At 40.1% G+C, this 20,176-nt stretch overlaps 1 protein-coding gene across 1 annotated transcript; it reads left to right on the forward strand.

Annotated features, from left to right (window-relative positions):
* The first annotated feature begins 1,783 nt into the window (after nucleotides 1-1,783).
* fignl2 (fidgetin like 2) lies at nucleotides 1,784-19,906 on the forward strand. The gene is made up of 3 exons (XM_053481983.1): nucleotides 1,784-1,897; nucleotides 4,994-5,141; nucleotides 15,438-19,906. Exons 2-3 carry the CDS (start codon nucleotides 5,117-5,119, stop codon nucleotides 17,483-17,485), a joined length of 2,073 nt encoding a protein of 690 aa, XP_053337958.1. The 5' UTR covers nucleotides 1,784-1,897; nucleotides 4,994-5,116; the 3' UTR covers nucleotides 17,486-19,906.
* Nucleotides 19,907-20,176: the final 270 nt, after the last annotated feature.

Below are 20,176 nucleotides of genomic sequence, written 5' to 3' on the forward strand. Positions count from 1 at the left end.
TAACAAAAACAGCAATTAGTAAATACTAATCATCAAAGACCAAACATAATACAAAAACCGAGCACCATACAACAACAAACAAACAAATGGCAACAAACAAAGAATTGCCAAGCGCCAAAAACCATATGTCAAACACAGAAACCAAGCATAAATTGAAGGGCTTCTGGGAAAGGTGGGAAAGGTACCACCGATCCACCCATCCATCCATCCATCCATCCATCCATCAGCCTTTCATTTTCCTATGCCCCCCCCCCCCCCATTCTATCTCTCAGTATATGTGTGTATTGTGATGTAACACGGTGAGCTTGGGTCCAAAGTGTTCAGGCATGTGTGTAAAAGGATCAGTAGAAGTAGTAGGATGAACGATGGACAGTGCAGTGTTCCAAAAACAGACTTTCAGCTGTGCTACACTGTCAACCACACACACACACACACACACACACACAGAACACAAACAAACACAGAAGGCTGCAAATATATTTTAGAGCATAGACATCTTTCCATGTAGAAATATAGCTAACAAGAGGAATGATCCTCCTAGCTCCTCCCACTCTGGCAGAGTTAGTTTTGACACACACACACACACCTATCGGTCGGTTTATGTTCTTGGGACACATGGGAAGCCACAGCCGTGGTTTTATGCGTTTCAACAGGAAAACCTCAGGAAAACCTCAAACCAAAGCAATAACCATGGAGTTCAAGCTGCTCGCTGAGGCTGCACAGTTTACCATCGGGAGATTTAGATGATTTATATAGATTTAGTGTATAGTTACATTTCTTACACACACTGAGTGTTTTTTTTTTTTCAGGATGAATGCACACTATTGTGCATGACATTTATCAGCTCATAAACCTCTCTGAAGCTGGGATACTTTAAATTCTGGTGTTCTTTAAAAAAAAAACCTCAATAAAATGACTAAACTTATCAAAAAAGTGCATTGTTTATTGCTGAGGTGGTTTCCTCAAGGATATACTCTTTTGTATGTTTAGTATGTATTTTTATCTGGAAATGTTAATACAGTGCAGATTTAAAATTATTTTAATTAAGTAAAGAGTAAAGCTTTAAAGGTATACAACACATACATAATTAAAAGTATACGCTTGACGGTACCACCATGGAGATAAGGAAAGGTACATATTAGTACCACTTTTACTCTCATAGTATTGCTGGATTCGAAAAACCCTGACCTCCGATTAGGAAAAGCCAAAGAAACACGCCTCAACTTGAATTACTTACTCATAAAGTCAGGGCGGTCTCCACAACACTGTGGTTAGCAAGTCAACATGGCTGCTCACAACATCGGCAGTAAAAAAAATTCTACTTTAATTTAACTTTAAAATATGTTACTGTAAATACAGTAAAAAAATACAAAAAGTATTTGCTTTAAACAAGAGCCAAGGAGTCTTGAAAGGTCGATGACTCTTGAAATCCATTCTCTCTTTTACGTATAAGCAAGAAAACTTTTCAATGTATCGATATCACGATACTGGTGTGATATTACCTTATATTGGATAAAAAAATAAAATCAATATTATCGTCCATTCCTATTTTAATGGCAAAATGGACCTTGGTGCTCTCTCTGATTGGTCAGCTTCCCCCCACCCTCTTTCTCTCTCTCTCTCTTTCTCTCTCTCCTTCTCTCTCTCTCTGCTTAAATACTTTTAACAAAAAGGACTGAAGGAAGAGGGAGAGGGGGATGGGAATGATGGGGGAAGGGAATTCTGTGTGTGTATGTGTTGTCACTAGGAGAGCAATAGACAGAGAGGGAGAGAGAGAGACAGAGAGAGAGTAGAGTGGTGTTGAGTCCGTATGTGGAAAACATATCCGCGCGTGCACACACTAGCCCGGGATTATCTGTCTGTTCTGAATCTGAGAGAGAAATGCAGGCATGAATAGGTAAGTCAGGTTTTCTCCATCCTTCTTTCTCTCTTCCTCACCGTTTTTACATACATGATAGACTGATTCAGGTTGCACTTAAAGAAAGCAGGCAGCTTTGCTCTCAGCTTGGAGTTGGATGCAGCGTGAGTTCTAAATAGACCTCCTGACCTTATCCATCCTGATTTCTGAATTCTACACTTTTTCTCCTTTGCACACAGGTGTCTCTTTAGATGCTCGCTCACATCAGCAGGTTTAAGGTTCCTCAGTTTGAAGAAGCATGCATTTGTGTTTCTAGAGTTGGAAAGACAGGACAGTGTCAGTGCTCATTCTTCTAAGAAATTGCACCAGATTAAGTTAAAATTTACTCCAGATTTTGCTCATGTGCATGATTTTATCCCCCCTTTTGTATGTGCATGCTGCAAAGTTTATACTTTCAAACTTCAATGCAATTAAAGTAAAAAAAAAAAATATATAAAAAATTATAAAAGATACTGTACCCAACAGATAACCAGTGCAAAGGGAAAATTTGTCTTTGATGTTTCTAAGTTTATAAATAAATAGTGCTTTATGTTAAGAACACTACTTAATGTTTTAATGTCAGAGGAAGTGTGTGTTGTTCTGCACAGCATGTCAGAACAGAGCCAACGGCCTACAGAAGCAGCGTGAGAAGCCGCATTGTTTGACTGGCATGATTATGTAATATTTTTCATTCATGTGTGAGCTCCTCCGCTCTCACTTGAAAGGGAATGGCATTCCTCTCTGAGATCCACAGGACGAGCTGCTCCAGTGTAGCGTTTCAGAAAAGTACTGGTTTAGTTCACAGTGTTAAAAAACAAACAAACAAAAAATAAAACAGGTTAGGACTGTTACAATTCCAACATAACTATTATTAAATAATTATTTGTGTTAGATATATTACATTCCATATTATATCATTTATTCATTCATTTCTTATCAATGAAACAATACATTACTTCTTGATTTATAAACTGTTTATAACATAAAATTGAACTATTTACAAAACTATATAATCATGACAGATCTAATTTCAGGTGTCAGTCTTTGAGTTTAGCATTTAAATTCAGTGGTTTATATTTTGTGTAAGAGGTCTGTGTTTATATCTGAGTGTTTATTCTCAGTGCTTTACATTTTAGTGTTTGAGTTCAATGTTTTTTTTCTGTTCAACTAAATGTTTTAGCTGATGTCGTTATCTTTTAGTGCTTATGGTCAGTGTTTTATGTTTTTGTGTTAAATGTTTAATATTTTTTACTCATATATTTAGATTTTAGTGTTTATATGTTGTTTGTTGATTTCAGTTTTTATTATTTAGTAATTTTATTTTAGTGCATTTTTGTCTTTTACATTGCAGCATTGCATCAGTGCTTTAGATCCCAAGTGTTTATATTTTAGAGCTTTATATTTTCAGTTTGTATGTTTTAATGTTTTAAACAATATTGTATTCTGTGCTTTTGATTTCAGTGTTTATATTTATTCATTTTTAAACTCTTTACTGTTATATGTTTGTGTTTTATATTTTTTATGTTTGATCTTAGTACTTTATATTTCAGTGTTTTTGTTTCAATCTTTTACATTTCACTATTTAAATTTAGTGCTTTAGATCTCAACTGTTCCGATTTTAGTCTCTAAGTGCAGTACTTCATATTTCACGGTTTTATATTTAAGTCTTTGAGCTCTGTTTTAGATCTCAGTGTTTCTGTTTTAGATCTCAGTGTTTCTATTTTCAGTGTTTGAGACATACATTTTAGTCCTCAAGCTTAATATTATATGTTAAGGTGAAAGTGTTTGAGTTTAGTGTTTTATATGCAGTGTTTTAGCTCAGTTTTCTATCTTATACATTTTAAGTTTACTTTTATATATTTGAGCAATTAAGTGTTTTATTTTGATAGGTGTGTGAGGTTTGTGCTTAAAATCTTAGTATTTCTATTTTGCTTAATTTTAAACAGAGTTTAGTGTTATGGATTTTATTTTGTGGGCATTACACAGCATTTAAAAAAAATAGTATTTGAATAAATGGTTGCATTTTTGAAGTTATTTATAATTTTTTAACTATTTTTTTGTTTTCATCCCAGTCTTTTATTCACAGGATTTTATTAGTTAGATGTATATTTAAGTGTTTGTTTCTTGTCAATGTCTCAGAGAACAGTATCTTGGATTGTTGTGTCATTACATTCTTCCACCACTTAGTGTTCTAGGGAGAAAAAAAAAATGTGGACACACAAGATAATCACTTTTTAATATATTTTTTTGTTTGCTTATTATTAGATGGTAAAAATGTAAAAAAAAAAAAAAAACTATAATTCAGGAATGAGGAACCTTTTCCTCTGTAGCATATGATTATATAAATTTCTCTGTTTCGATCTTAATTAATGCCTTGATAAGAATTGAACCTTTTTGGTTGTTTTTAGTCAAGTTTCTTATTACTTATGATCTGTATTTGTGTTTCGGTAAACCGAAATTTCAGGAAAATGTCAATTGGAACTTTAAAATATTGTGTTTCTATAGAATGTTAAATTCTCAATAATTTTTCTTGCAGCAAATCAAGTCAACTGGATTCATATAAATGGATTGCTTATCAATTAAAGTTAATAACCTTTATTTATTTGTTTGTTTGGTATTAATTCCATGTGTTTGTATTTTCATGCCTAGATATAAGATTTTATAATTAGAAGTAAGAATTTTTTTAGCTAAAGTGAAAATGTGGGTTGTAAAGCTGGTTTGAACAGACTGGTTTGAAATGTGCACAGTCTTGTGATAGTGCTCCCTTTATTGCTGTTGGCTGCTTCACTGTGGTATGCATGGGGCTTTTTTGTGAGGCAGATTTAGAAAGGCCTCTTTAGAGGCTGGACACGGCCATACAATCAGCTTAATGCCTACGTGCAGGCCCTTAATGAATACCCCCTGTGTGTGTGTCCAGCCCACAGAGGGAGCGAGTCCGAGCGCAATTCTCCTTGACTATCAGATTCTGTTTAGAGTTGTTTGTTTATTAAACTTTTTGATTAATGAGGTCTATGCTTTGAGATATATTAAACTTTTTGGTCATTTTGATAAGAAGCATAATACACATACGCTGAAAAGAATCTCGTCTTGTCCCAGGAGGTGGATCTGGATGTGTAGTGTCCTGGTGCAAGCACAAGCCGGTCATGGACTTCAGACGCACAGACGCTAAACTGGCTTTCTCTGCAGAAGTGTCACCTTAAACCAAACCACATCCGCAGAATGCTGAGTCCTATTGTTCCCTATAGTAAGTTCATGCATGCTTCATATTTAACGTCATTTCCATATGTTGCATGCAGTGAGAAGTATGCACTAAGTTACCGCTCCCACATTCCAGCTGGAACATCACTAACACATGATAAACAAAGTACATTTTTCTGTGAATATTTTTGCACATTTTTGTTATTTAGCGTTGAACAATGTGTGCATGCTGGAGGGAAAAAGCAAATGGTGTAAAGTTTGTTTGTGTGTGCATGGGAGGCAGGGAGGTGGGTAAGTTGATGGCTTTAGCAGTAGAATCCCTGCAGTTCTGACAGTGTCATCTCACAAATCCCACTCACCCTCCCAGTTTCCCCTGCTCTCTTTCCACTCGGGCGACCTAATAACTGACGTGTCCAGTTTTAGTCCCCCATCTCCACACCCCGCCCCCTCCCGTTGCACCGCTCTTCATTTGAGCTCTTCGCAGTCCCTCACTAAAACAGCATTGTTTGTTAGTCAGCATGGTGCTTTTTTTCTCAGCGAGCGGCCCGAGGAGCCGCTTTAACCCGACTCTTCAGCTCACCTCCTCTCCGCTTTATCGGCGTGACAGCTACAAGAAAGGAAGGAGAGAAATCAAACCGCCGCACCACGTCTGATCAATTGAAGATGTAATTACATAATAATGAAAGGAGGCCTTTTTTATGCCTGGCTGAATGTGTGTGTGTGTGTGTGTGTGTGTGTGTTGCAGCAGGCAAATGGCAGTGCGTCATTCTCATTTTATATTGCTCACATACTGTTACATCTAATCACTTACTGTTAAATGAGACAGATAGAATTATGTTATGTATTATTATGAAGAGGCGTGTGTGTATGTGTGTGTGTCACAACTACCAGCCAGACGATCTCGCTTTTGTTTTTAAAGTTAGCAAGGCTACTTTAGTACTTGCTCAGAGCATCTTTCTTTTGTGCTGGAATTCACTTAACGGCTTAAGCCCAGACTTGTCAATTTGGTCATTCTGATGGATGGATCCTTGCTGAACAGTTCTTGACAGGCCACATTTTTGTCTTGCCCAGAATGACATAATTGCAGTGGAAGTCCCCCCACCCCCCCACCACCCCTCATTAGAAACCACTAAACATGATGTCATATATTTACTCAATAAACTCTCAAAACAACTTTCTATTTCACAAGCCCTCTCTCGGTTTGGGTATTGATTTTTTTTTCGAGAATGTCACAAAGACTTGGAGGAATATCCTGCATTCCTCAGAGACGCATCATATTTGAGCACTTGAGCCCGCCCTGAAGTGACCGGTGGGTTCGGATAGAGCCTGCTCGTCCTGTGTTACTGCTCTTTGTCGGCTGATGAGAACAAGCTGTTCTTCTGTGTGTGTGTGTGTGTGTGTGTGTTTGTGTTTCTGAGCATGTAGTGTGAATGTTAGGATTGCACATGCGGTTGTTAGATATCCCTCATGTTTACACTCGAACACACACGTAGATTCCTTCCCCTTTCCCATTAAGACTGAACAGACTTTTATTTTTCACTCACTTAGGCACTTTCTCATAATTACGCAATTCTCTAGACAATCTGAGGATATGATATCTATATCGCAATAGTTTACTTATAGTCCTGTATTTTTAAATACCAAAGACAAGAATTTCTCCATATTTCCATGTCTTGAGTAACAGTTTTTTTTTTTTAATTACTTTTAATGAACCCCTAAGCACAGCTGTTGTGGCACTAAATGTTTTTTTTGTCTTGCCCAGAATGACGTAATTGCTTATTATGTCATGGATATACAATGGATATACAAATTTTTATCCAGCATGCGTATGAATTTCCCGCAAAAAAAATGGGTAAAGAAGGCAAATCTTTATAATGAATCATTTTAGTGATTTAAAGGTAGAGAATTTGTGTTGCAGACAGTTTGTGAGAGAGATATGCGCATGGCGAAACCTTGGTGAAAATGTAATTAATTGCAATGGTAATTATTTCCACTAAGTGTTTCTAAGTGTCCAAATATTTTATAAAAAGATATAAAATTTAATTTAACATCTACCCTTAGATTTTCTAAATGCCGTAAACAGGTCTGCTGTCCTTACCCCCCCCCCCCCCCTCACTATAATGATTTCATGCTTTTACTAATGTTTTGGCGATCAAATTGAAAAATTTCTTTCAATATTGCGACGTCCCAAATCCACCTGTAAGCTGCACATGAGAAAGCCCGACCCGTGTGGTATACATGTGAATAGTATCACATCCATGCTGGAATTTTCTTTGTGGAACTGATCAACATTCCCACCAGCAGGATCTGTTCCTGACCATACATCACATGCATTTGGCTGTTTCCACATACACACTTTTGCACGCATGGACGCACACATACACACACACATACACTCTCTATGGGTATCTTTTTCACCGATTTCTATGTGTTTCACCGCCCGAGTGTGTTACCTCTTCTTACACTTTTAAACAGACAAACCTGAAGGAAATCTGAGAGAGATTCCTGGGGCCATGGATACTCCTGTAGGGATTTGGTGCAAAGAATCTGTAATCTGCACTTCAAACACACTCCTAAATCAGTCCCAGGCCAGCAGCGCACGAGTACCCTAACTCTTGTTGCTCAGAGGCCCACTGTCCAGAGGATCCTTTTTGCTTTTGAAGAGCGAAACGAATACAGCCGGCACCTCTTCTTCACAATGACCTCATTTCTTTTCTGCCTTACGGAAAAAAAGAAAAAAAAAATGCCAGGCCTGCCGAAGTGCTCTGATTACATCTGTTAAGTCATTAAAGCTGTGAAGCGCTGAGGGAAGGGGGCACTCCGGGCTCTTCTGGATGAGTGGCGCATCTCACAGTACACGAACAACACTAACGAGAGCGAGCGAAGCTGAATACGGCTCTGGAGGGGCCCTTGAGTAAACAGGCGGCAAGCTGAAGTGTCTGTGTGAATGAGTATGGGGGTCATTAGTGGCGGGTGTGAATGGGGTTTAATCAGCCCTCACGGAGGTGTGCGCTATGTGGGATGAGGAGGTAACGGGTTGCTGGAGAAAGAAAAGCATTCTGCTGTCCTTCGCCCTTTTTCTCATCAACTCACCGTCATGCAGGAGAGCTCATTAAGGCTCGGCGCTGTTGCAATTACGCTCCTAATTAAGGCTGGTGCTCAGACTCATTTGGGTGGCCTGCTTGCCTGCCTGATCTCCGGCTGAAGTCACAGCCGCGGTTTCACCCCAATGCGTGGAGCTCGTAATCAAGGCAAAAATAGACACCACGCAGAATCTCTTTCTTCACGTAGAGCCTCAGGGATCCGGTTTTAGGGCCGCTCAAATTTCGTTTTTTGTTGCCGCGCAAACAGAAAAATCCCCACTCAGTCGTAGAGTCAATAAATAAACAAAGAGAGAGAAAGAGAGGGCAGAGGATTTGGCCGAGTGGGAATGAAACACGCAGGGTGGGATTGGAGGAGGGTGGGCAACGAAGAACAGCGAGGAGAAGGATTCAGAGAAGGGGATGAAGGGAAAAAAGGGGGAGATGGAGGAGAGATTTGGTGGTAGGGAGACAGATGGAGGAGGGGGGGCGGGTGGTTGGTCATCAGCGAGCCTTAGGACAGCTGTTCTTTGATATATTAGTGGACACAATGACCTAAACCCAGCCTGCAGCCACACAAAATAGAGACCCTGTTTTTTCTTAAAGGGGAGGGGTTGCCTGGCTTTTGGCCATTTGTGGACACAAATTAGCAGATTGTGTGTGTGTGTGTGTGTGGGAGGGGGTGTTTCTAAAATTATGATCATCTAGCAATGCATGTAGTTGTTCTGCACAGCAGAGATTTGTGAATGTACTGCATTTGTTTTTGTTTTTCCACATTATTATCATGGTGCTGACTATCAACTACTATTAAAGTTACTATAAAATGCTTATGGATTATATTTTATCAATTCTTTTACCAACATCAACTTAAAATTAATGCAAAAATAAAACTAAAATTAAACCTAGAAACTTGGTGGGATAAAAATGCACAGTTCTATCTGTTAATTGAATATAATATCAATATTATTATTATTGTAGCATCAGTAGGTTACATATATAAATAAACATTACTCCCAATTATTAAAATATTTTAAATTGTAAAAAGTAAATCTATGATTATAGGGCTCATAGGATCATAGGTTTTTATTTTTGAGTATAAGAGGTGCAATTCTGCAAAATCTTTCAGTAGAGCATGTATCATTCTGTATTTGTTTCGGTGCAAAAAAAAAGCTAACGTCATGGTTTTGTGCTTCTTGTAGCTAATCAAAGGGGATCAGGGATGATCTAACATGCCTGCGTGCACTTAGAGTGTGACACACGGAGGAGTGATAATGCCTTCAAAAGCTCAGAGATTACAGAAAGCTGGCAGAAAGAGAGAGAGAGAAAGAGAGAGAGAGAGAGAGAGAGATGGATGGAAGGGGTGGGGCGCGAGTGAGGATAGAGAAGCTTCTTCACTGCCACTTCAGTAGATAGGCTCCTTCCTCTAGGGATCCTGCATGGGTTGTGTGAATAGATGTGTGCACGTCTGGGAGAGCGCTGGGCAGCAGGTGTGAAAACTCGTAAGAGCTCTCCAACTCTTCTATTATTACATCTTTTTAGGGCCATGAAAAGGAACAGCAGATGAGCTCCGGAGAGAAAGCCGGAACGCTGCCCAGGGATTGGGTTTCGTTTGATTGATCACATCGCTGTGACTAACGCATAGATTTATAATAATTTTCTCAGCAGCGCTCAATTAGACATGGCCCATAAGTAACGACAGGGTATTGTATGAGGTGTTTTTATTTGGCCTGGCATAGATGTTGCTGTTAGGACACATCTCACATTTTTAATAAATAAAGTGTATACTGTATAGATTTCTTTTACAGCTTGGTTTTAAAAAATTACAGCTTGTCCTAAACTGAAATACTGTATACTTCACTTCTGAACACCTTCAGCACAAGCTTCTAACCTGGTTGTGCCCTCAAAGTGAAAAATTACTTTTTTTAAAATTTGAAAATTTTTATTTTAAATACACACATTACTCTTAGCCTAGGGATATAATTAAACTGAATTCTTATTGACCTAACATAAACTTTATATAAGTTATAAAATATATTTCAAAATTACTTAAAAAAATTTATTTAGCTTTTTTCGTCTTACGGTGTCAAAGTATTTCATATATATTCTGCAGAAAAATCTAATTTAAGTTAAAAACCCAACATTTGCTACAAAAATTTATTTTAATAGCGTATATAAAAGTTCCTTCTTGCACACTTCTGATTTGATCTCAAATCTGATTTCATCTAAAGGTTTGTGTAAGTTTAAGTAAATAATGACAAAGTGATTCAAATTGTAAAAAAAAAAATTGTAAGGTAGAAATTCTTACCTTGCTTTCAGATTCTAGTCTTGTTGTTGTAGAAATAGTTCAGAATTTGCAGATGTTTGACTTCTTAATTTTGCACCTTATAGACATGATAATGGATTCTTGTTGTGGCTCTGTCGTGTCTATTATATATAAAAGAATTAAACATGGTAGGCCAAATGATCTAATAGGAAACATCAGAGCAACCAGAATCAGCTATATATTTTTAACACATAAACAATAGGGGGGCATTCTTTTATGGATTTTAGGTATTTTTGGTCAAAAATCAGATTCCAAAATCAGGTTGTGAATTCTAAAGTATATGTGTACTTTCATTTCACACTTAAAAGTCTTGTAGAGTCCTCTCTGCCTCAAGCATTGATTCGCCAATATCTGAACTGAATACAAATCAGCTAATGATTAGAACTCAGGTTCTTGTCTTATCTTTCAAGCTCCAGGATGATTAATTCATGCAAACAACCCAGCCTCCCTCTGCTTCCTTCTTTTTCTATCTTACACATTGCTTCTAATCCCTCACTCCTTTTGCACTCTATTGCAATGTGCAAATAAAAAGGCTTCTCTATGCCATTTATGAAATGTATTCCTAACTCTTCACCCTTTTTTTCTCAGATACTGTTCTCCTGGGGGCTGTTAAGGTTAAATATAATTTTGTATTGTTTAAAAACTGCCAGATGGATTAAAAAAGAAATTGGGTGACAGATATAGGGTCTCCATCTTTAGGGTGGTTTATTAGGGCATGTGGGGGGAAGGAGTGTGTGAGCGATCCTGCTTGATTGGATTGATTCTTTCTGCTCACACTCATAGCAGTTCTCTCCACACTCTGCCAACTTTAATGGTCGCCTATCCCAGAAGGCATGTAGCATGTGAGTAGGTTTTGTTCCTCGGGACAGAAAAACACAAGCTGAGAGAAAGAGAGAAAGAAAAAAATAAAGAAGCAGAAAGAGAGAGAAAGAAGGAGAGAGAGAGGGAGAGAGAGAGGGATGGCCTGTGGACCCCATGGGAGCTGTGAAACTGCTTCTGGTCTGTTCTTCTCACGTTACAGAAAACCGGAGTTGCTTGTACATAAATGCTCTGCAACAAGAGTTATAACATTGTTATATCTTTAAATAAAAAAAAAAAACAGAACATTTGTTTATAATAGTGGAAATTGTTAATCATTTGACTGAGCACTGTCTGAACACTGAACTGTTTGAAGATGTGAAGGATTTTTTTCTTCGCTCAGAGCAAGGAAAATCTTATATATTCCTTCAGACAATTTCTTTTTCACAAACTACAGTTAACAGAATCTAATCTGTAGTGTTATTTGGTAAAGTATCTATATTATGTACATTGTGTGTTTCCTGAGTACTGCAGCACAGGTAAATTTTAGACAAAAACTGATATTCTTTCATTTCAATCAAATCATGGGAACAGGCCTTTTTATAGTGGTTGTTTTTGAGTCGTGTTTGCAGAAAACATCTGCTTTTTTTACAAACTGCACAGTAAAAGTAAGGGGTAATAAATTGGCGTGGTAAGAATAGAACAGGCGGAGTACCAAACGAACATAATAACTGGAGTAAGCCCACGTACACAGGAATGCTACAAACATATTTAACGAAGCTGTCATGCAAAAAACAATTGTTCAGATATATAATCATATGCATTTCTAATACAAACTGAAATAATTCCCAGAAAGTCCTTTGTTTTGTTTGCATTATCAAAACCACAGCCTTATATCTACAATTGGACAGCAGGTGTTTTGGCTATGGAGCTGTGGTTCACACCTCCCCAACAGACTCCACGCTGCACTCTAATGCTGTCAACGCCAAAAACAGTGCTTGTGCACTATCTTCATTACACACTCGTTCCAAAAAAAATTGAGATGCAATACGAAGTGCACACACACACCCCAAACTCCCTCAATAAATCCCAAAGCACCACAAAAGCTGTCGGTGGACCTCGGCTGAATAGATTAATAAGATTTCCATAATTAGGCAGGCCTCTGACAATAGGATCCCTCTTCTTTGTCTCAGAACCAACAGAATTGTCAGGCTAAAGGGACGTCTGCTGGACTGGCCATTGCAACAATGGACCCAGAGACAGTAAGGCGGTCAGTGGAAACATCTGTCTCTCTGCCAGGCCTGGAGTCTTGTGCAGAGTGGCTGCGTCAGGCCCTCAGAGACTGTCTCCCACAAAGCAGCGGCTGCAAGGGTCCATGTGGACAATAGGGCCTGGTGGCGAGAGAACCCTTCTTTTCTTAATCCAACTGCTACGCCTCTGTTTACTCGCCAGCTTGCCATGTTGATTACAGCTACAGAGGATGACGCATAACCCAGAGCTGGTCATATGGATCTCGCTGTGTTTGAGGTGACGTGGGCTTAAGTGTTTATCCATCTCTATTAGAAAAGCCAACTACAAAGAGAGTCATAATGCAAGATTTTGTCATTTTTAAGGGTGCACTACTATTATTTTACAATAATGCTTTTTAACTGCCAGACATTAAATATACACAATAAAAAAAAAATAATTTATTAATGAGTCAGTTTGGTGTCTGAGATTTGTCACGAGCTTTTAAACACAACACCTTTAACAGTTTGTTCATTGGCAAAATTATGACATTTTCTAAAAACCCGCCATACTATCCTCACTGTTCATTCCTAGGGTTTGAATAAAAAAATCATTTGAAGCACAGATACGATTGACTCATGAATGTGGATTGAAGCCAAAAGATTACAGCAGGATCTGAGTGCATGCCCGGGCGTAATTGCGGGCTACAGCTCCTGCCCGGTTAATTTAACGCTGGATGGAATAGTGTTCAGTGAGGTTAGAGGGCAAAAGAGAGCTGTGGAAGTGCTGAGGATGAAGGTCAGTGCCTGGTCTTTATCCTACGCTTCACAGGAGCAAGAATATATCCTTCCATCACAAATGGCTCATCCGTGAGATTGTGTCTGGGAAAGGGAGGTGCGTGTGTGTGTGTGTGTGTGTGTGGGGGGGGGGGTTGTGTGTATGTGAGCGTGCATGCATATGGGAGCCTGTATCCACAACCTCGTGTGTATATTGATGGAGTGGACAGCAGTTTGGCTGCTCGGCTGAGTTCTTTAATGTCAAGCCTTGTTCACACACATATGCACACACACACACACACACATGCACACTGACCAGTGCGTCTGCTGTCCACTCTCTCCCCTCCCCTCCCTGCTGCAGGTTTATGAGCTCCCCTGGGCTGCCATCCATCTCTGTCACACACTGGCCCCATTATTGGGCTCCGCACAGCTCTGTTCCTACCAGTCTGCAGATGGGAATGTCCTGCAGGACGTCTACTCTTTCTGCAGTCTGGACAATGACTTCTAACTCCAAGCCCCAAACCCACTTCATGCTATTTTTCTTGTTTCTGTATAGTTAGATGCAATGTGGGAAGCGTTAAATATGAAGCACAAGGTAACGCAGTGGCCATCTGGAGAGATGGAGAGAGAGAGAGAGAGAGAGAGAAAGAGGGAAGGAGGAAAGGGGGAGGGCAAAGTTTAGAAGAAAGCCTGAAGGAGAAACCAGAATATTAGCCTTAGATTTGATTTAAATCGCAATAAAGCAGACGGCGCCCCCAATACACACTTGCAGAAGTATGAATAATGAATTGTAACGATCCGAATAAAAAAAAAAATTCAAATAAAAAAACTCTCCCTGTAATAAAGGCTCACAGACTTTATCCTTTTACCTCAACACTTTCTTGCTGTAGGTCTCACCTTGGGCCGGTTTGTGACAGTTCAATAATACCGAGCTATGCGAGGAATTTTAAGCTAATACCTCTGCAAGGAGAAGCAAATCGCCTTCCAATATAGGTTTCAATGTGATTTCTTTCAACTTGCTGAAAGTGCATACACCACAGAAACACACTGATTGTACTGAGCCATCAACGGTTTATAATAAATATATGTCCAAGGACAGAATCTGGAGTTTCAGTAAGATGGAGTGGGGGAAGGAAGGCCCCACATTTGCAGGAGAGAAATTTCTGTGTTGTTTTTTCTCCCCTGGTCATTACTCTATTGGTCTCTTTCATCCCTTCAACATTAAGGCAGCATAATGAATCACAGGGTCCAGAGCTGCAGATAGCCAGAGGAAAAGACATTCCACGTTCCCAGTGTTTCATGGGAAGCAGCCGATGAATAGCACAACTATTCTGTGCCGCTCGCCCATCCCCCGCCCCTTTTTTCTTTACCCCACTGTCTCCCTCCTTATTCTTTCTCCCGCTCTGTCCGGGCTGCACAGGGCTTTTAGAGAATTGCTTTGTGGACAGGCCGATGTGGTGCAGGGGATGGACAGCAGGCGTTCAGTCAAACATACACTGGGTGATAACAATGACTCCTCAGGGAGGGCTGCAGATGCTAGCACATGGCAGCTAGGCGCTCTAAGTGGGAAAAGAACAAGTCCACCACTTTTACATTTAGGGGATTACAAAGATGCTCTTTCTTTCTTTCTTTCTTTCTTTCTTTCTTTCTTTCTTTCTTTTTGTTTGTGTGTTTGGTAAAGTCATATCAACTAACAATAAAAAAAAATCAACAAGCGATCTTCTAATACATGAAGACTGACCACGGACAAAATATTTTTTAATACTTTAAAAAAGATTGAACCTAAAACAAGGGCAGTTGTAAATTACAAAATGTCTTACAAAAACTGTCTCCATTCCACCTTTTCTGCTTTACCACAATGGATGAAGTACAGTAAAGAGTAATACAGTAATATATTGGAACAAAACAATAATACAAACTACTTCTTACACTTTTTATAAGGATTTGTGGTGTTTGCTGTATCCTTTGGGGAAAGATAATGGGGCAATATAGAAAACCAGAAAAGTTCAATTTAGTTACATTTTGTTCGAACAAACCCGGCTCTACCTAGCCAAAACATTCAGAAAGCCCAATGTTTTTCATATAATTTTGCACCCTCAATATTCTGTGTTGTGACATGGGTTGTTTGTTTTGAACAGGTCTGTTGAAGATGCACTGGAACCCGGAGCATGCCCAGCCCCTGAGCCAGTGGCCCGAGCAGCATTTGGATGTGTCCTCCACCACTTCCTCACCTGCCCACAAACCAGAGCTCTATTCAGCACGTGGTCGTGGCTCCTACAGTTATGCCTGGGCCAACGATGACATCTCGGCCCTCACTGCCTCCAACCTGCTTAAGCGCTATGCTGAAAAGTACTCAGGTGTGCTGGACTCTGCCTATGAGCGCCCTGCTGTAGGGGCCTACCCTGAGCCTGGTGCCTTCGGGACTCTTAGTGGCAGCCAGAAGAGTGAACTGGAGCCCTGGCCCCTCACACACAGCACTGATTCAACTTACCCTTTGGTTCCCCCCTCTACTCACGATGGTCTAAAGGTGGCCCCGACACCTACAATGCCACCTGGCTCAGGCAGTGTCTCTGCAGGCAGCAGCAATCTGTCAGACTCAGGCTTCAGTGGGAGCAGTTCATGCAGTGGTCCCCACTCAAGTGACTACCCACCTAGCTACAATGGTACCTACATCTCAACAGGATACTGCCCCCAAGGCAGCTCAGCACTTCCCCCAGCGCCACTTCATGCCCTGCAGTCTGGCCCCACCCTCTTGCCCAGCTATACACCCTCTGCACCTGTCTATAACTATCCCCCTTCCACCTACCCCCACCAGACCAGTCTTGCGCCCACCTACAGCCACCCAACTCCCCCTTACCTTCCCTCTGGTATAGCTGCTCCAACTCCCATCACTTCACGGCCCACGGTGGTAGGAGGCAGCTACAGTTACCAGAACAGTAGCATTGGAGGCTCAGAAACAGCAGGTTCACTAAAGAGGAAAGCGTTTGAAATGACCCCTGAAGAGGAAGAGGGGGATGGAAGTTCACGCTACAGAAAATATAGCTATGAAGCCTTAAAATCTGGTGGAGACTCACCATATAGTGTAAGTGACAAAGCGGAATGCAGAGGTAATGGGTTTGTGGCTACAAGTGCAGACCCACAGGCATTCAAGCCCAGCAAACCTGGGTCTCAACCAGGCATTGCAGGTGACGAGGTGAGCAAATACAGTGGCCTGAAGCCCCTGCTTTCGCCAGCATATGGAACAGCTGGTGACTACAGCCCCCCAACAGCCATGACAGGAGAGAATGGAGGGGCTGAGCATGGCTTTCCACAGCAACAGCGTTCACTCAAGCGCTCTGAGCCACTCAAGAGCACAGAACAGCGTCTGCTGGAGGTGGTAAACAATGAGCTACAGGACTGCACAATGCCTCCTCTATGGTCAGATCTAGTTGGTCATGCTCGTCTTAAAGCAGTTCTAGAAGAGGAGCTGCTGTGGCCAGCGCTGCGCTCTGACAGTTCAATTCGCCCTCCCGTAACTGCACTTCTGTTTGGTCCACGTGGGGGTGGCAAAACCACACTGGTGCACTCCATGGCCTCCCAGCTTGGGGCAACTTTCTTCAGGCTGAGTGGCACAACATTAATATCCAAGTTTAAGTCTGAGGCAGAGCAGCTTTTGAGCATGCTATTCTCAGTGGCTGCAGCACGCCAGCCAGCAGTAGTGCTGTTGAGTGAACTGGAGGCCATTGAGGATGATGAAGGTCTCAGACAGCTGCTGCAGGCCCAGTTAGAGAAGGTGCAGCATGGCTTGGTGCTGGTAGTGTGTTCCACACGCCACCCAGAGCTTTTAAAAGAGCCGTTGCTGCGTTGTATGTCCAAGCGTTACCATGTCAACCTGCCGGATGGAAGTGGGCGCAGACAGCTGCTGCTGCAAGCTCTTGGGCCTCATGGCTGCAGTCTGAGTGAACAGGAGCTGGCTGCTGTGCTGCAGCGTTGCGAAGGATTCTCTGCACGTGAACTACTGCAGCTTGGTCAGCAGGCCCTGGCTTCGGCTTCAGCTTCAAGCACTGGTCAGATGCATGGCATTGGTGCGCCCCTCTCCTCGCCAGCCTTCAAAGACTTTGAGAGCGCTTTCTGTAAGGTGCGACCACATGGGGCCCCCAAAGAACTGGACACTTGTATGGAATGGAGCAAGGTGTATAGCCAATAAGAGACAGTTCAGCCACTGGAATCAGGACTGCTTATCTTTGTGCAGAGGTAGAACACCTCGTGGATACTTTTATTTTTTTTCCCTTTCTGTTTTCTTTTTATAGCTACATACTTTGCAGCCAAAAAGGGGGGGTTATTTTGGGAGATTACATTTTATGGTGAAAAGACATTTTAGAACGAACACTTTCTCGTCTTGGAAACATGCCATGGTGTGCTGTTTTTCTATAAATAAACATATACTTTATTTTTCCCCCCAAAGAAATTAAATATTAGGCATTTATCAGAGGGGGCAATTGTTAGTTGTTTGCTGATAGAAAACTATTTTCTGCAATTTCACAAGGATTCTGATCAGCCTTGATCCTGGAATAACCCTAGATGGTATTAATAATGCCCCACTAACTGCAATTCTCAGGATCCTATTTATTGCCTGTCTGCTCCAATAGCATTATATTTTTTATTATTTTGATTTACTCTAAATTGATATTTTGGTGTTAAACGGCTTGGGACATATTAAAGCAAGTGAATTGTCTTTGACCAAAAATTATAAAAGGGCACCAAATCCCTTTTAAATGATACCTGCCCTATTGACAGCATTTTACCAAAAGGCCACCAAATTTTTATGCAACCATCTTGAAACCAACAATATTTTGCAAAACAAGTTCATTGTTAGACCGTGCTCATATTGTGTGCACTTTGTTAAAGCACGGTCTTTTCATGAAAAGTGTATGCATCTCTACCCAGATTAGTATTAAAGACATTAGGTAGTAAGTGAGAAAGAGAAAAACTGGCCCTTACTTTCTGCACAATCTGCTCTGTACACTGTATAAACCAAATACACACATGGAATATAGTGTCCAAATTGTTCTGGGGCATTAAAAACCCATAACCCCTACCCCTATGAGTTCCTGCAGTCCATCTCACATTCCTCCTTCAGATTTCTGATTTCCTGAGATAGTCTCTTTGGACCCTGGAAATTCAAGAGCAAAAAAAAAAAATGTCTAATATTCTCTTCTGCTTACTTTTTTTTCTTAGTATATGTAGTCTTGTTTGAAATACTCAGGAAGAATTTCTTTACCTCAGAAATGATAACGAATGTATGTAACCTTAGGGTCTTAGTAGTGAATATTGAGGTGGTTCAGAGTTGTAAGAGAGAAAGAAAGAGAGATTGGTCACGGACCTGTACACACTGCAGCTGTGGTATTACCTCATAGGAGAAAACTTGAAATGCTACAAAGACTAATGTTGAATGTAATTCAGGTATTTCAGGGGATATCTGATGCCATAAAAATCCACAATTTTTGTAATTCTATATAAATACATATTTCCTTCATCCTTTCCATTTATTTTGGATGTAGATTTTGATGAAGTGATGATTGTCTTCATGAAACCTTCTTGTAGATGACAGGTTGGATGCTTGATTTTGTTGGACAAACTGTTTAGAACTAGCTCATTTTTACATAAATCATGATAAATATGATTTTATTGGCAACATTGGTTTGTATAGATTTTATAAGCACAGACACACATGTAATGCAATAAATTCTTCAGATAGTTCTTCAAAAACCAACCCAAAGGCTAATCAGAGCAGATTTGTACTGGCAGCTAATCATGTCTAATAATCGGGCGTGTCATGCAGGTTCTTGTATAGTCATTGCTGATACACTCTACATGTAGACAATCCAGAAGCTTCTACCAATGTTAAAGATTTCGGCTTTTACTCCGAAAGCTGCCGATTTCGCCAATGCCATTGTTCTGTAAGATGAAACAACAGCATTAAAATCATACATATATTTGCAAGAGATTGTATTGTATGGGATTATTGGAGCTTGTAGGTCACTCCTTTCTTCCCATCCTGTTTTTTCTTTCTTTTTTTTTGGGTGATCATTTTCCTTGAACCCTATAGCACTATTTAGTCTTAGTTGGTGGTTTCTGACACAACATAGATGCAGGACAGTCGTGAGGATCTGCTGCATATACACTGATCTGAACTGACGATAAAAGTACAAAACCCTGCAGACTTGCACTCTGACTACACATGTTCTAGTGTTAAAGCAGAGCACTGCCCACATTTATTCCCCAAATCTGAGAGATCATCTTTTATGTAAGACTCATAAGATTATTATCCTTTTGGTTTCAAATATGAGTGTGCTAAATTTTCAATTTCCAAATCTATACAGCCATGCTCAGTTAGCAGTTTGTTCAACAAAAGTTGCATTTGTTAGCTGTTTTGAATCTATTAGTACAGTAACATTGATCTAGGTTCTTGTTCTTGTACATTTTCTGTAACCATTTCTACCTCATTTTTTTTGCAACATATTGTACATGAAAGTATTTATTTCATGTCTTTTTTGATGTCTGTTTTGAAAAGGATAATGTTCTTGAACTGTAATAGTCTACCTCAAAAAAAGGCTGTATTTTAAGAGAAAATATCACACATTATTAAAAAGAATATGTCAACCTTTCGACCCTGGTTTATTTCTCACGCTGTGTGTGTGGTTAAGGAGCTTACATAACTGCACTTGGCAGGATACCAAACTAGGCGGCCTGACCCTAGTCCGCATTTCTGTCCTCAACTGACCTCTGTGTATAGGGCAGAAAAAGGTCATATGAATTTATTAATAAAAATTTACAAAAAACATGGAGGAGATTTAGCTTTGTGATTAGGTAAAGAAACATAGCTGTCGTAGCTGGA

This window comes from Clarias gariepinus, chromosome 22, assembly GCF_024256425.1.
Source record: "Clarias gariepinus isolate MV-2021 ecotype Netherlands chromosome 22, CGAR_prim_01v2, whole genome shotgun sequence".
Classification (NCBI taxonomy): Eukaryota; Metazoa; Chordata; class Actinopteri; order Siluriformes; family Clariidae; genus Clarias; species Clarias gariepinus.